Below are 13,324 nucleotides of genomic sequence, written 5' to 3'. Positions count from 1 at the left end.
GCCTATCGGCCATGGCTCACGGGCCCAGCCGCTCCGCGGCATGTGGGATCTTCCCGGACCGGGGCACGAACCCGTGTCCCCTGCATTGGCAGGCGGACTCTCAACCACTGCGCCACCAGGGAAGCCCCTACTTTTCTTTTTATTTCAAAACTTTAGGTAATTTACTTTGATTTAAAAGCACTTAACTATACCACAAGCAAAATGAGTATACATATTATGCTTCCGGTATCACTTACAATTTACTAACATATTACAGAACAATTGCAGATCAGAAATGCCCTGCACCAGAATGAAAGAAATATGAAAAAATAAATAAATAAAAAACTGGTTAAAACACAAACTGTGAAAAAAACTCAAATTCAACTGGTGAAAGTTTAGGTGACCAAGAGCAAAACACTAAATGATCAAGGCACAGAAAGCCAGAAAAACCCATGTCAGACGGCAAGAATTTATATTTTTATGCACATCTACACATACATTGCCAAATGTCATTAAAAGGTACCAATGCTCTGAAAAGATAGTGCTTATCAAAATGAATTCACTCTGCTGCATGTTTCTTAATATACAATATAGACTTTAAAAGACAAAGGCATATCTTTGAAGCCATAGCACATCTCTATAAAGGCTCAGTATGATCAAGTATTTGAAGTTATGTGAGAAAGTTTCACAAGAAAGGTCTGAACAGCTATATTTACACATATATAAATTTGTCACTTCTTCATTAAAAAAATATTGGCTTAAATCTCAAAATTTATTATCCTGTGAAGAGATACATTGTACCAAGCAACCTCCAAGTATTTTTCAAATATTATAATTCTTCATAAAAATGTTTGAAGAAGTACATTTTTTTAAAAACACTGTAGGAACCAACCAGCCTGCTCACTCCACTATCCCAACCCTCCACTAGCCCAACCCTGTTGAATGCAATTTTATTGGAACTAAAGTAATCGCAAAGACATAGGTATATTCTAATACTGCATATTACAATCTTACCAAAATATTTAATGACTAAGTCAGTATAAGCAATTCTAGATTAGTTGAAATAGTTATTTCCTAAATAGGGTTGGATAATACTGGCATTATATCAGGGGTACTTGAGAGCTTCAAGATCAGGTGCTCGTGACTTGGGATATATACAATTGACCATGTCGAGACACCAAAGGTGCAGTGTTAAATTTCAAAGCAGAAAGAAATATTGATTCTTTGTTGCCCCAACTAAATATATTACTAATATTATCTTGAAATATTTGTTAGTCTTAGTTCTTTTGGCACAAAACTCAAAATAATACATATTTTAGATCTTTCCTATAATACTGATCAGAGTAAAGTATTTTTCATTCCCATTTTTCTTCACTAGTGAAGAGTTCATATCATTAGGGCTGAGTCGAGGACCTTGCCATCTCATAGTAGACATGAAATTGTCTTCTTTCAAGTCAGAATTTCTTGGATTTCTTTTCCCCTGAATATAAGGTAAGGTGATTTTACTTCATAATAAAATACCACTTCCCCATCCTTAATACTTATTTTATTATCCCAGGAAAGGTTCTAGGAAAAGAGGAAAATTCTCATAAGAATATGAGTTAGAATAAAAATACATTCCTAAAATAATACAAAAATCCCCAGACAGTACCATCACCACTCCTTCTGGGTTTAGAGAATGCTTCCTGCCTATTACAGACCTAAGAAAGGTAGAGGATTGTTACGCATGACTTAGCAAATAGTGAGAAATAAATGAACGGAAGCAAGATGCAGTCTCCATGGTTTGCAGACATTTAGTTTTCTATATTCTTCTGAGGGCGAAAAAATTCCTCCTCCTTAAACTTTAAAAGAAGAAAATTCTTCCCATTATTGTTCCTCCTGCTCAGGTTCTCTTACAGGTTCCTCTATCATTCAACTCAAAGTTGGTGTTTCCCAGAGTGTCCTCCCTGGTCCTTTTCTTACTCTATATACTGGGATGATAAACATTTTTCACTCTTACAGTTTTACTCTCACCAGTACTCTTAAGATTCAGAAATCTTTAAACTTTTTCCCCAAGATAAACAGGGCTACCTGTTTATCACCTGGACATGCCCACTTGAATGTCTCATAAACTTTGGATTTGATCCTATCTAAATGAACTTCATCATCTTCCTCTCAAATCTGCCTTCCCTCCTCCTGCAGTATCTCTTCATTAAGGGCACCACTGTCTACCCAGATGCCCAAATAAGAAACCTGGAGATTACTCTTCACTTACCTCTTGCCCTTACTCCCACATTAATTCAATGTCAAGCTATAATGATTCCAGCCCTTGAATCCTAAATATCCATTCATCTCAATTGTCTCTGCAATTGTCCTAGTTCAGACCTTTATGACTTATATAAATTTTAGCAATTTACAACTCATATCAAAGGCTTGTTGCCCTTAAAAGCCTTGTTGGAGCATCTATCCTATTTTAAATAATACAAAACCATAAATAAGATTTAAGTAAAGTTGAAAATAAGAAAAATGAAAAGTACTGCAAACAGGAAGTAAAGGTATTTGTACTAAGGAAAAATATATTATAATAAGACAGATAGGCTTATTTAATCCTGATAAAGCTGGATATGTATGCTGCAGCCCAACAGCTAAGGAATGAGAGGGCTACTGATGATGCTTCTTACCCAGGGGGTAAGGCCAGGTTATCCCACAGGCAAAAATTTGAATTTCATTTTAGAATGTTTACTAGATTACGTAGGCTTAAAAAGGCTTCATATGTCTACTTTGATGTTTATTGTTCCCAGAACAGTGTAATACCTTGAATATAGAGGACTCAACAAATGTTAGTTGTATGAATGGGCATTCTAGTACTTGATGCCATATCTAATAAACCTAAACATCAGTGATCTTACCAGCATTCAGTAGAACATAGATGTCCATTGCTATCTTGAGGAAAACTTGAAAATTTAACAGCTACACTGTATGTACACTGTACAGCTTTGTTTAATAACATATAGAAAGGCTTTTTACTAAAAAGTCAGTTAAATTAAGCTCATTTTGGTTTGGTGTCTACTAAATTCAGCAGTGGAAAGTATTGGAAATGAAATGCTTTTGAAATTTTACTTTTTTGGAAAGAAAATGACTATGATGAAACAGTCTTGTATGGGAAAGATAAGATTCTGCTATCCACATGAATGTACAAATGAGTCAAAGCTCCAGCCTGGTACTTAAAGATACATCGTGAGCCCTGGAATAAAAACCTATACGTTCACATCCTGATTTTGCCCTTTAACCATATGGAGGCTACTGGGAAAATTTTTCAATCTTGGTAAACTTCTCAGTTTTCTGATCTATAAAATAAAGATATCATGACCTATTTTGAAGGATTGTTAACAAGGTTAAATAAGTATTTTATATAAAGCAACCAGAACAGTGCCTGGCACAGAGCAGGTGCTCAGTAAACATTTGTCCATTTAGAGATCTTTTCCTCTTTAAAGGAACACCTGTACAGACTTGAAAAAATAACCAGATTTTTAAATTTAGGGAAAAGATGATAAGAATGATGCTGAGCCCACATGTAGTAGTATATATATGTCTCATAAACAGCAACAGCTTATTAAAGGCTGGAGCAGACCCTACATTTGCATCGTGGGGCAGCAGACTCAATACCTGTATTATCTATAATCTCCTTCTGCCCAAGACTGGTGTACGAAAATAAAAGAGATTTTTATTCTTTCTCAGTGAGGTTTACATGTGATCCAATGATAGATGGCAGGATAATTATCTTTTCTGGATTATTCATTTTTCGATTAGGTTCTAAGTTACTAGCAATGGTTAGCAAAGAGCCAAAAATCTTTTTGTAAATGGGAATTATGATTAATTGAAATTTTCATCCACGTATCACACATTTGGTTCAATAACAGGCGATGGCACGAGAGCACTAAAAGTCTAAATGCCATTCTCTTGGAATAACATACATTTCCTTCCCTTTTCCAATGAAGATGGAAGACCGCATTCAGTCACTCATTTACACTGAAGTATAGTTGATTTACAATATTGTCTTGAGCTTCAGGTGTACAGCATAGTCATTCGATTTTTTCTGTAGATTATATTTCGTTACAGGTTATTACAAGATATTAGGTATAATGCCCTGTGCTACAGAGGGCATTATTTATCTATTGTTTGTGTATCTATTGTTGTTTATCTATTTTATGTAGAGTAGTTTGTATCTGTTAATCCCATACTCCTAATTTGTCCCATCCTCTCCTCCCTCTCCCCTTTGGGGAACCATAAGATTGTTTTCTAGTCTATAACTCTGTTTCTGTTTTACACTGATATATAGATTCATTGGTATTATTTTTTAGACTCCACATATAAGTGACACTACATAGTATTTCTTTCTCAAGACAGCATATATTTATACATTAGCATTATATAGTAAGCAAAAATTACTTTATCTCCCCAAACTTAGAGACAAGAGTATAATCTTTAGATTAAAAATATAAGGTCAAAACTACCAAATAAAATATTCACTCTTAGTTATGCTTAGTTATAACATTTTGCTTAATTATAACATCTTGCTTCTATATCAGTGTTCCCCCTAATTAGAAATACTAAAATACCTAAATACTGAGAATAATGATGAACCTCTTATATTTTACTAAGTCTAAAATTTAGGTTTTCAAATAAAAATTAAAGGGAAGAAAATAATTATGTGGTCTGTTTCCAGGTAGAAGTTATTTTCTAATACATAACCATCTGAACAACAATACAATATACAAAACTAAATATATTTGGTTAGTCTCTAATAAACCAAAATACCATGCATTTAATACTTAACATATAACAGAAAAGGCAGAATAGCTAACATTTACTATGTAATTAAATAAAACATAATGCCACTTAACAAATGATATAATTAGTAGGATAAGTTTGTCCTAAAATTATTCAAATAATTCCCATTTGATTTGCTAATTTTCAGAGAGTACTGATGTGATTTCTTTTTTGATACAGCTTTCAACTAATAATGCTTATGACTAAATCATGACTTGATATATGGAGTTGCATTAAACTCTTCCAATGACTTCCCCATTCAATTGATAATGCTATTGTTCTCACTGCTGAATCCTCTCTTAGCCTCTGTTGAGCTAAAAACAATTACATCATTTTTTTCCCCTAACTCAGGGAAGAGATTAGGGAAAGAGAGATTTTTTAAACATTCAATAGCTCTATTCTTGAGTAATAAATGAAAACCACATATTGGAATGTCATTTTAACTAGGTCAAACTTCATCCTTCATGCTAAGAGGTAGCATACAGTGCAGTCAGTTGTGGGCTCTGCTGCTGGGTTATCTGCGTTCAAGTCTTAGCTCTGCCATTAAAGTCTTAATAATCTCTGAGTGCCTCAGTTTCTTGGGGAGGGGAGGATGATGATAATTCTATAACTCAAAAAGTTAATATATATTTCAACAGTGTTCAGAATGGAGCAAGTGCTATATAAAAAATAGCACTCACTTTTATTCATAATGACTATGACAGGCAAACATTTGGTAGGTTTTAACAAACTTGTCCCAGTAAATGGAAGAAAAATATTTCCCTCACAGGCTCCCATCTGTCCCACGTGGCATCCTTCCTCTGCCAGGTGTGCCCACCATTCTGGTGGATTAAAATATCTAACTGATGTCTGTCTGCTTCCCATCTATCTCAGAGTTAACATCCTATGAAAACTACAATTCCAATAAGACATTCGAAAATTACATCAATAACAGACAGCCACAGCCTTGAAGCACCAGAAAGGTACCAGTCACTTGACACCTGAGGAGCCAGAGCTGCTACACTGGTAAATCCCAGGGTGGACCCCCAGAAGAATCCAACTGGCCTCATTTGATGTGGGCAGAACACAGAGGGTACAAATTGGTTTTCTGAAGTCCCTACAGATCCAGTGGTGATGCCTAAAAGGCAGAAATGGTGGGAGGATGGAGAGGGGAAGGAGATTGGAATGAGAAACCAAGCAACTAATAAGGATGCTGGCCTTCTTTTTGGAATGGGCAAGGTCCTGGAGGCCCCTGCTGGACCAAGCATTAACCCTTTATTTTCTGGATCACAGGCAAGTCAAGAGAAGTTTCTGGAGAGATGCAGTGATGGCCAGGGAGCATCCAGGGAACCAAGCAAAGTTTTATTCACCAACCAGCATAGAAGTATTTAAACCAATTTTTATGATCAGTAGAGCTGTATTGGTATATAACACATGAATATTACTCAGCCCTGGTTTGGAGGATAAAAGGAATGAGGAGGCCAATGACCAACTAACTTTGTACTAAACCATGGCTAACTTAAACCTCTTTTAAACCAGTTGTATAGCTACATGGTTGTAAACTACTGGCTACAAGCAGAACTCAGCAAATTGTAGATGTGCATAACCAAAAATTCAGAGCACCACTGGAAAGAGCAGTTGGGGGCTGGGATGTTCCCTGCAGCCAATAAATTAGTAACATAACTTTGTATAATAACTATATCAATATATTCACGCACCAAATTATAGAAAGAATTCTTCAAGTCATTTTATTATTTCTGGAATGTCAAAAAATCCAAATCTGTCTTTACAATCTTACTCACCTGCCACTCTCTCATCCGTTTCCCTGTTACCATCATCTGAATATCTTGCAAAGTCTAAAGAATCAAGGGTACTGATGCTCCCAGCTCGATCTGTAATAAACAACAACAACAAAAAATAGAATTAAACAGATTTTTATTTAACTGCCAAAATAAGGGATTGGAAATCAATTAGCTATGATTTTTTTTCCCAGTGAATAAACTGTGATTCTAAGATATAGGAGTTCTATTAAAACAGTAAGGTAAAAATGCTCATACCAATTAATCTGCTTTGAAGTAACTCAAGTTTCCCTGCCCAGATCCCTAACTAACTCCTGAATAACGGACACACAGGATATAATGCAAGCCCAGCTAAGGACAACAAAACTTCAAACAGCTTGAATTTTATTCCAAGTACAATGGAAAACAACAAAAACACATACATTTTTGGAAAATCATTTTGGCTGCTGTAAGGAAAGTGATTTGTAGAGAGACTAGTTAAGAGGCTACTATGTAAATCAACTACACTCCAATATAAAATAAAAATTTTTTTAAAAAGAGGCTATTAGCGTCATGTAGGTGACAGATGATCAGATTTGGCCTAGAATAGAGGCAGTAGAAATGTCAGAAGTGGTCAGATTTGGGTTATTTTTTGATGTAGAACCAACATGTCCTGGTAGTGAAATGGATGTGGGTTTAAGTAAAAGAAAGTAAACAAGATAATTCCCAAAGACTTCATTTATTGAATTTGTAATATGGGATGCAAAAGGCAAATGAAGGGGTTTCAGAGTTCTGTGTTTTAAGTGCATGGTGGTAGTGGGGAGTGTCCCTAAACAGAAAAACACGATGTAAACATTCTCACTTAAGGGAAGAAATCAATGCTGATACTCACTAAAGGAGATCTAGCTAGCTAATGCAAAGAAGGGACAAATGAGAGGCTAGGTCAACTCTTTTTATTAAATCATGCTACTTACATAGTGTCTACTGTTTATATATTGCCCTAAGGAATAGATTGTCTGTGTTTAGAAAGCACAGTCTGGACAAATGAATGCAAGTTATAGAAATAAAGATTTGAACTCCACGTAGGGCTCCCTCACCTCCTTTTAAAACAATTAGCACACGCCAATAATTGAAATGGTTGACTCTTCAAATACAGCTATGTCATTATCAATGTACCACTTATCTTTAAATTCCTATTAAGGTGAACTAAGTGAAATTCTACATATAGTACTCTTCTGAGAACACTGTGTTCCTATTCACAGAAGCATTTAATTCCCTTGCAATTTAATTATATCTGATAAATAACAACTTGCTATTAACTTAAGTTTTAAGACAGCATAAACGAATAACAGAAAATCAAGTATTACAGTACCATTCATTAGAGCATAATTTATTTTAGGCATAAACCAAGAAACACCAAATAACAATAGTAACCACAGAAATCTAGAAAGTTCATATTAAATATAGGCTGAACTCAGGAACATTACTCAGCAATTAAAAAAAAAACTATTGAGATATATGCCACAACATGACTGAATCTCAATGCTTTATGCTGAATTATAGAAGCCTTACACAGAGTATATAATGTATAATTTCATTTACATAGTCTTAGAATAGGCAGTAGTAATTTATGGTAGAAAAAATCATTATAGTGGTTTTTGGAGTGGGAGGCTGAAAGGGGTGGGGGCTGACGGACTGGGAAGGAGCATGAGGAAACTTTCTGGGGTGACAATAATGTTCTATATATTGACAGGAGTTTGGGTTATCACGAACTGTTAAGTATGATGTTGGTTGTTGATTCTGGATAAATATTTTTCTATTATGTTAAGTATCTATCTAATGTTAGTTTTCTAAGTGTTTTCTAGTATTTTCAATCACACATACAAGCCTAGGTTAGAGTATTTTCAATCACACATACAGGCCTAGGTTAGAGCCTATTTGATCACCATATATTATTCCTCCATTATACTGTTACTATTTCTCTAAAAGTTTCAAAGAAATCACCTATGCAATAGAAAGAGTTCTTGGGGAAAGCAAACACTGCTTAATTTTTGACTTGGTATTATTATGGCTATTGAAAAATATATTCTAATTATTTTTTTTAGTTCCAAGCCAACAATTTTATATTTTCCAAGAAAAAAAGTTCTAATGTCTTTTTAACTAATAACAACTATAGTGTCATAAAAGTAAAAAAAAATCTCCTAATTTATTAAAATTTATTCCATGTCAGAAAAAAATTATAGAAGGAAATAATTTTAACTTTGATGGGGCTAACCTATAACAGATTTTGTACATAAAATGTACTTTGGAATTTAAGACTAATAGGTAATATTACAGCTCCTAGACAAATATGCTTCTGTGGATTCAGCTACAATTCTTTTCCAGGGCAAGCACATGCCTTTCCAAATACTCTAATATAAAAGAAGAAGAGTTTGGAAAAATTAGCCTCTTTTATTAAGAAAGAAGTTACTACCACTTTCTAATATAAAGTATACCACAAAGCCTTTCTTCAAATTCCAACATTGTGTAACTTCTTAGTAACTCATTTTACAACTCAGAAACCGAATGATCAGGGACTTTCATCATAGTTGGCAAACCAGTAAAACCTGTATGTAAGTTTTACTAGGTCTGAAAACTAAAACCATTATACACAGTGTGACTATAAGGCATGCAGACTGATTTTATAAATCACATATGAGAGTAGTCTTATTTATATATACATTTAATCTTTTAGTACTGATGACAGAAGGTAACTTTTACGATAGTTAAAAAAATGAGTTTCAGACCCTTGAAAAAGTATCTTTTATGGGAATTATATAGCACTTTAAAAGCTAAGTGTACCAGGAAAATTGATCAGCTCCTGACTGGTAAAGAGCACTGGTTAATTCAGTGAACATTTAGTGAACAACTATAGTGTATCAGGTTACTGACAGGAAGCTACAATAAAATATTGAATGATAATTTTTAAAGGTTATAGATATAACTGACTCCAAGAAGTAGAGTTAAAATTTTTCAATACATACTCCTCTCCATACTGCTTGAATTTTTTTATTTGTGCTTTGGTATTTTTTTCCCCAAACACAGTTAATACCTTTTATGATATGGGCATTTCATAATTAAAAAGTCACAAAAGTACCCAGTTCACACTTAAAGAATAGGAAGAAAAATAATGTCAAGCAATTAGCTTTAAATTCCTATTTGTTTAGTAAAGATTACTGAACCATGCCTGTGTCATGATAAGTAACATAGAAAGAAGTATATAGTATATAAATTTAATAAACAGAAAGATAACAAATTTACCTTAAAAGTAATTGTACCTAAACCTGAGGTCATGCATAAACACTTTAATATGTATCCACTTAAATTAAAAATGGATCTTAGAAATCTGTCAATGGCAAAACTTGCATTTATATTCTCTGATCCTCAGTTCTTCTCTAACGCTGGGACTCACTTCACTGACCCCTATGTTCAAAATATTTGAGAGCTAGAGGGAATCTTAGAGATAGTCCAACCCCTCCATCCACCCCAGTTTGATGAGAAAACTGAACCGTGTATTCATTCAATGCATATTTACTAATCCATGGTAGGGAGTAGAAAGATAAAATTTAGTAAGACTTGGTTCTTGCCTTAATAAGTTTATAAACCACTGTAGTTTCGTGCTGTACACAGATAATGATAATACAGTTAGACTACTTTATGTTAAAGGTTAAGCAAATTAATCTGTGCGCAAGCTAGGGGTACAATGTAAGTCTCCCAGTTTGCAGTCCACTGTCTTTTCTGTCACAAGATTACACTGAGTTAAATGTCAAATCAAAAGACTTAAACTTAGGAAGAGACTTGAACACTGAAATTTTATTGACAAACTATTCACTGAAGTTAAAATTTCTATAATGCTGGATGATTTTACCATATGAACAGCTATCAGGTTAAAAGGAAGATTATTATTAATAACAGCATTAGTTATTATATTGAAGATTTTCTGACCACTTATTCTGTGCCAGATATTTTTCATAGATAACCTTATTTAACCTTCACGACAGCCCCCTGCAAGAGGAGTCATTACCTTCCATATTTTACAGTAAAGGAAACAGAGACTGTCCCAGAGATACGCAGCTAGGAAGTAGCAGAGTAAAAATATGAACTCAAGCTCTCTGATGCCAAAGCCTGAGCTCTAAACCATTAGCTCCCTTGAACAATATGCAAAAGCATGCAGGTTCAGATCTCCTAGATTCCAGCTAAGTTGGGCTTGATACTGTGAAAGGCCTCAGAAAGATCAGCCTGGACTCAACTTTCCTCAGGCTATACAGGGAAAAGCTAATTTCACAAGGAATATTCCAAACTTACATATTTATAGGATCCCACTACCTAAAGATCATTTCTTTAACATAACATCAACATTTTTTCAAAGGCTTATTTGCCAGGCACAATATTACGCACTGGTGACAGAAAGATAAATAAAATATGGTCTCTTTTCTATACTCATGCTAAATAAACATTTATATATTGCCTACTTTAGGCATTTGTGCCAGGTGTGAAAGAAGTCAAAGATATATGAGACAGGAACTCCAACAAACATCTTAAAAAAAAAATCCAGTCAGCTAAAACATTAACATATACAAAAATTTCAGTAACACTAACACAGTCACAAGTTTCCATATAATTAATCTCCATAAGTGAGACAGACAAAAAATACCACAAGTTCAGGGGATTTAGAGATCACTATGTGCTGGAGAAGCTTCAGGGAGAGGAAGGAACATAAACTGGACCCTCCCTTAAGGATATAGAGAATCTGGAAAAATCTGGAAAAAATAAGAGGAGGATGGAGGAAAAGAATTCCGAGAAGGAAAAATAATATGGTCAAAGGCACTGAGATAGGAATATATAAAACATGTTCAAGGGACACTGAGTTAACAATGTGAGTACACCAAAGGTTGGTATCTGACAACAGGGTTGAAAAGGCAGGAAGGAGCAAAATTACAGGGAGAACTTTATGATGCACATTTATAATAACATATTTCAAAGTCATTTTTATCATATACTATGCAAAAATGGGAAAAAATAAAATTCCTAAAAAGAATTAAATTCTTGTTTCTGCAATATATAATTTTGCTAATAAAAAAAGAGTTCGAAAAAGTTGCCTTGGACAGGAGAAAGCAATGTTAAAAGGTTTTAGCCGCAGTGACAGCAATGAATAGCTTTTATAATCAATTAAGAATAAGGATGGAGGAAAAGTTTAAAGGCACAGGAACCAGTTATAAGGCTAAAACTGAGGGTCCAGACGTAAGCTAAAGGCCTGAACTAAGGCAGCACACAAGCACCGGGCTGACAGATGGTTAGAAAGAACATCGACAATACGATGACACTACCTTGAGCAATCTAAGCCACCGAACCAGGACCAGCTGGTTTCAAAAACAAATGAACACCATTTCTTACTGCTGGGGAGTTTTGAAATAATAGGTGGGAATATCTGGAAGAAGGTTACACCCATGATGGCAACTGGGGTCTCCTCCTTGAGGCTTAGCCATGTTCCATGTCTAGACCAGAAACTTAGATGTAACCATGCAGCAAAGCTTCAAGACTGAAAAAGAGAGTACATGCTAATCCAACCTTGGTGGATTTCCTTAGAATTTCATTCAGCAGATTATTCACCTCTGTCTTGATGTGGTGCTATAGTTTATCACTTTATTTTTTAAATGATCAATATTATACTACCTGACTTGCCTTCTGCATTAAAACAACTGGCTACTCTGAGTTAATAAGATATACTCTGAATGAGTTATTAAGATACTTTGCCTGACAATACACTAAAATGATTTAAGAATATTTGCTTAACTGCGCTTTAAAATGGACAAAACAGTAGTTGTGGTGTAATGGAAAGAATGCACACTTGGAAGTTAGTGATCTGGTTTGGAATCCCAGCCTTGCCACTTAAGACATGATATGTGGTAAAATATAAGAGGGCATACAAAGAAAAGGTAAGCCCATCTCCCAACCACCAATCACCCTCTGTGACGACAATCATTGTTTAGACTCTTCTGTATATATCCCTTTAGAAATATCCTCTGCATAGGCCAATCTCTCCCTTTTTGTATGTAAATGGAAAAACACAAATACTTGAATAAATTAGCCTGCATCCTAATTTATTCAATTTATCATATATCTTGGTGATCATTCCACATCAGTACGTATAGATCGTTTTTTTTAATTAGCCAATCCCCTCCTGTTGGACAGTCAGGTTGTTTTCAATCTTTGATACCTTTACTTGTAGAATATATGAAAAAAATCTAGGTTCAGTAGTAATGCAAACAAGCTTGTCTATAATAAATTATAGAAGGAATTGGATATTAAGGAATATGTATCTTAAAAATATGATTGATATCACCAAATTATTCTCAAAAGAGTATCCTACCAACAGTACGTAAGTATACATTTTACTTTCCGACCTTTGTGTCACACATATTTGATCAAAACTACATTCAGAAGACAATACTGTTTATAGAAAAAAAACCTGTTAGGAAGAGTTCAGTGAGACTGTAGATTCAAAAATCACCCATCAACACAGGCTACCTATTTGATATGGACATCTTATTAGAAGGTTTAGGAGACAAAAATTCTTACTGCTGTAACTTATTAAAGGGTACAAAATGCAAATATTAAACATTAAGAACAATAATAAAATGTGACTAGAGATTTTGGTGATACATTCACAACTCTCATTATCCCACCTTATATTCTTTGGTCAACGCTCCTTACTCACATATCCATCCCTGAAGAAAAAA

The 13,324-nt window shown here is 34.5% G+C and overlaps 1 protein-coding gene across 3 annotated transcripts in view; it reads right to left on the bottom strand.

Annotated features, from left to right (window-relative positions):
* RELCH (RAB11 binding and LisH domain, coiled-coil and HEAT repeat containing) overlaps positions 1-13,324 on the bottom strand; it is a 122,774-nt gene that overhangs the window by 98,053 nt on the left and 11,397 nt on the right. For all 3 annotated transcript variants that reach the window (XM_081251871.1, XM_081251870.1, XM_081251872.1), the window contains exon 2: positions 6,570-6,659. In XM_081251871.1, the coding sequence (XP_081107997.1) occupies positions 6,570-6,659 (90 nt within the window). The remainder of the gene's footprint in view (positions 1-6,569; positions 6,660-13,324) is intronic.

This window comes from Mesoplodon bidens (assembly GCF_964165515.1).
Source record: "Mesoplodon bidens genome assembly, chromosome: 13".
In the NCBI taxonomy this organism is placed as follows: Eukaryota; Metazoa; Chordata; class Mammalia; order Artiodactyla; family Ziphiidae; genus Mesoplodon; species Mesoplodon bidens.
Note: the sequence above shows the minus strand (reverse complement) of the source record. Positions and strands in the feature narration are given on the sequence as shown.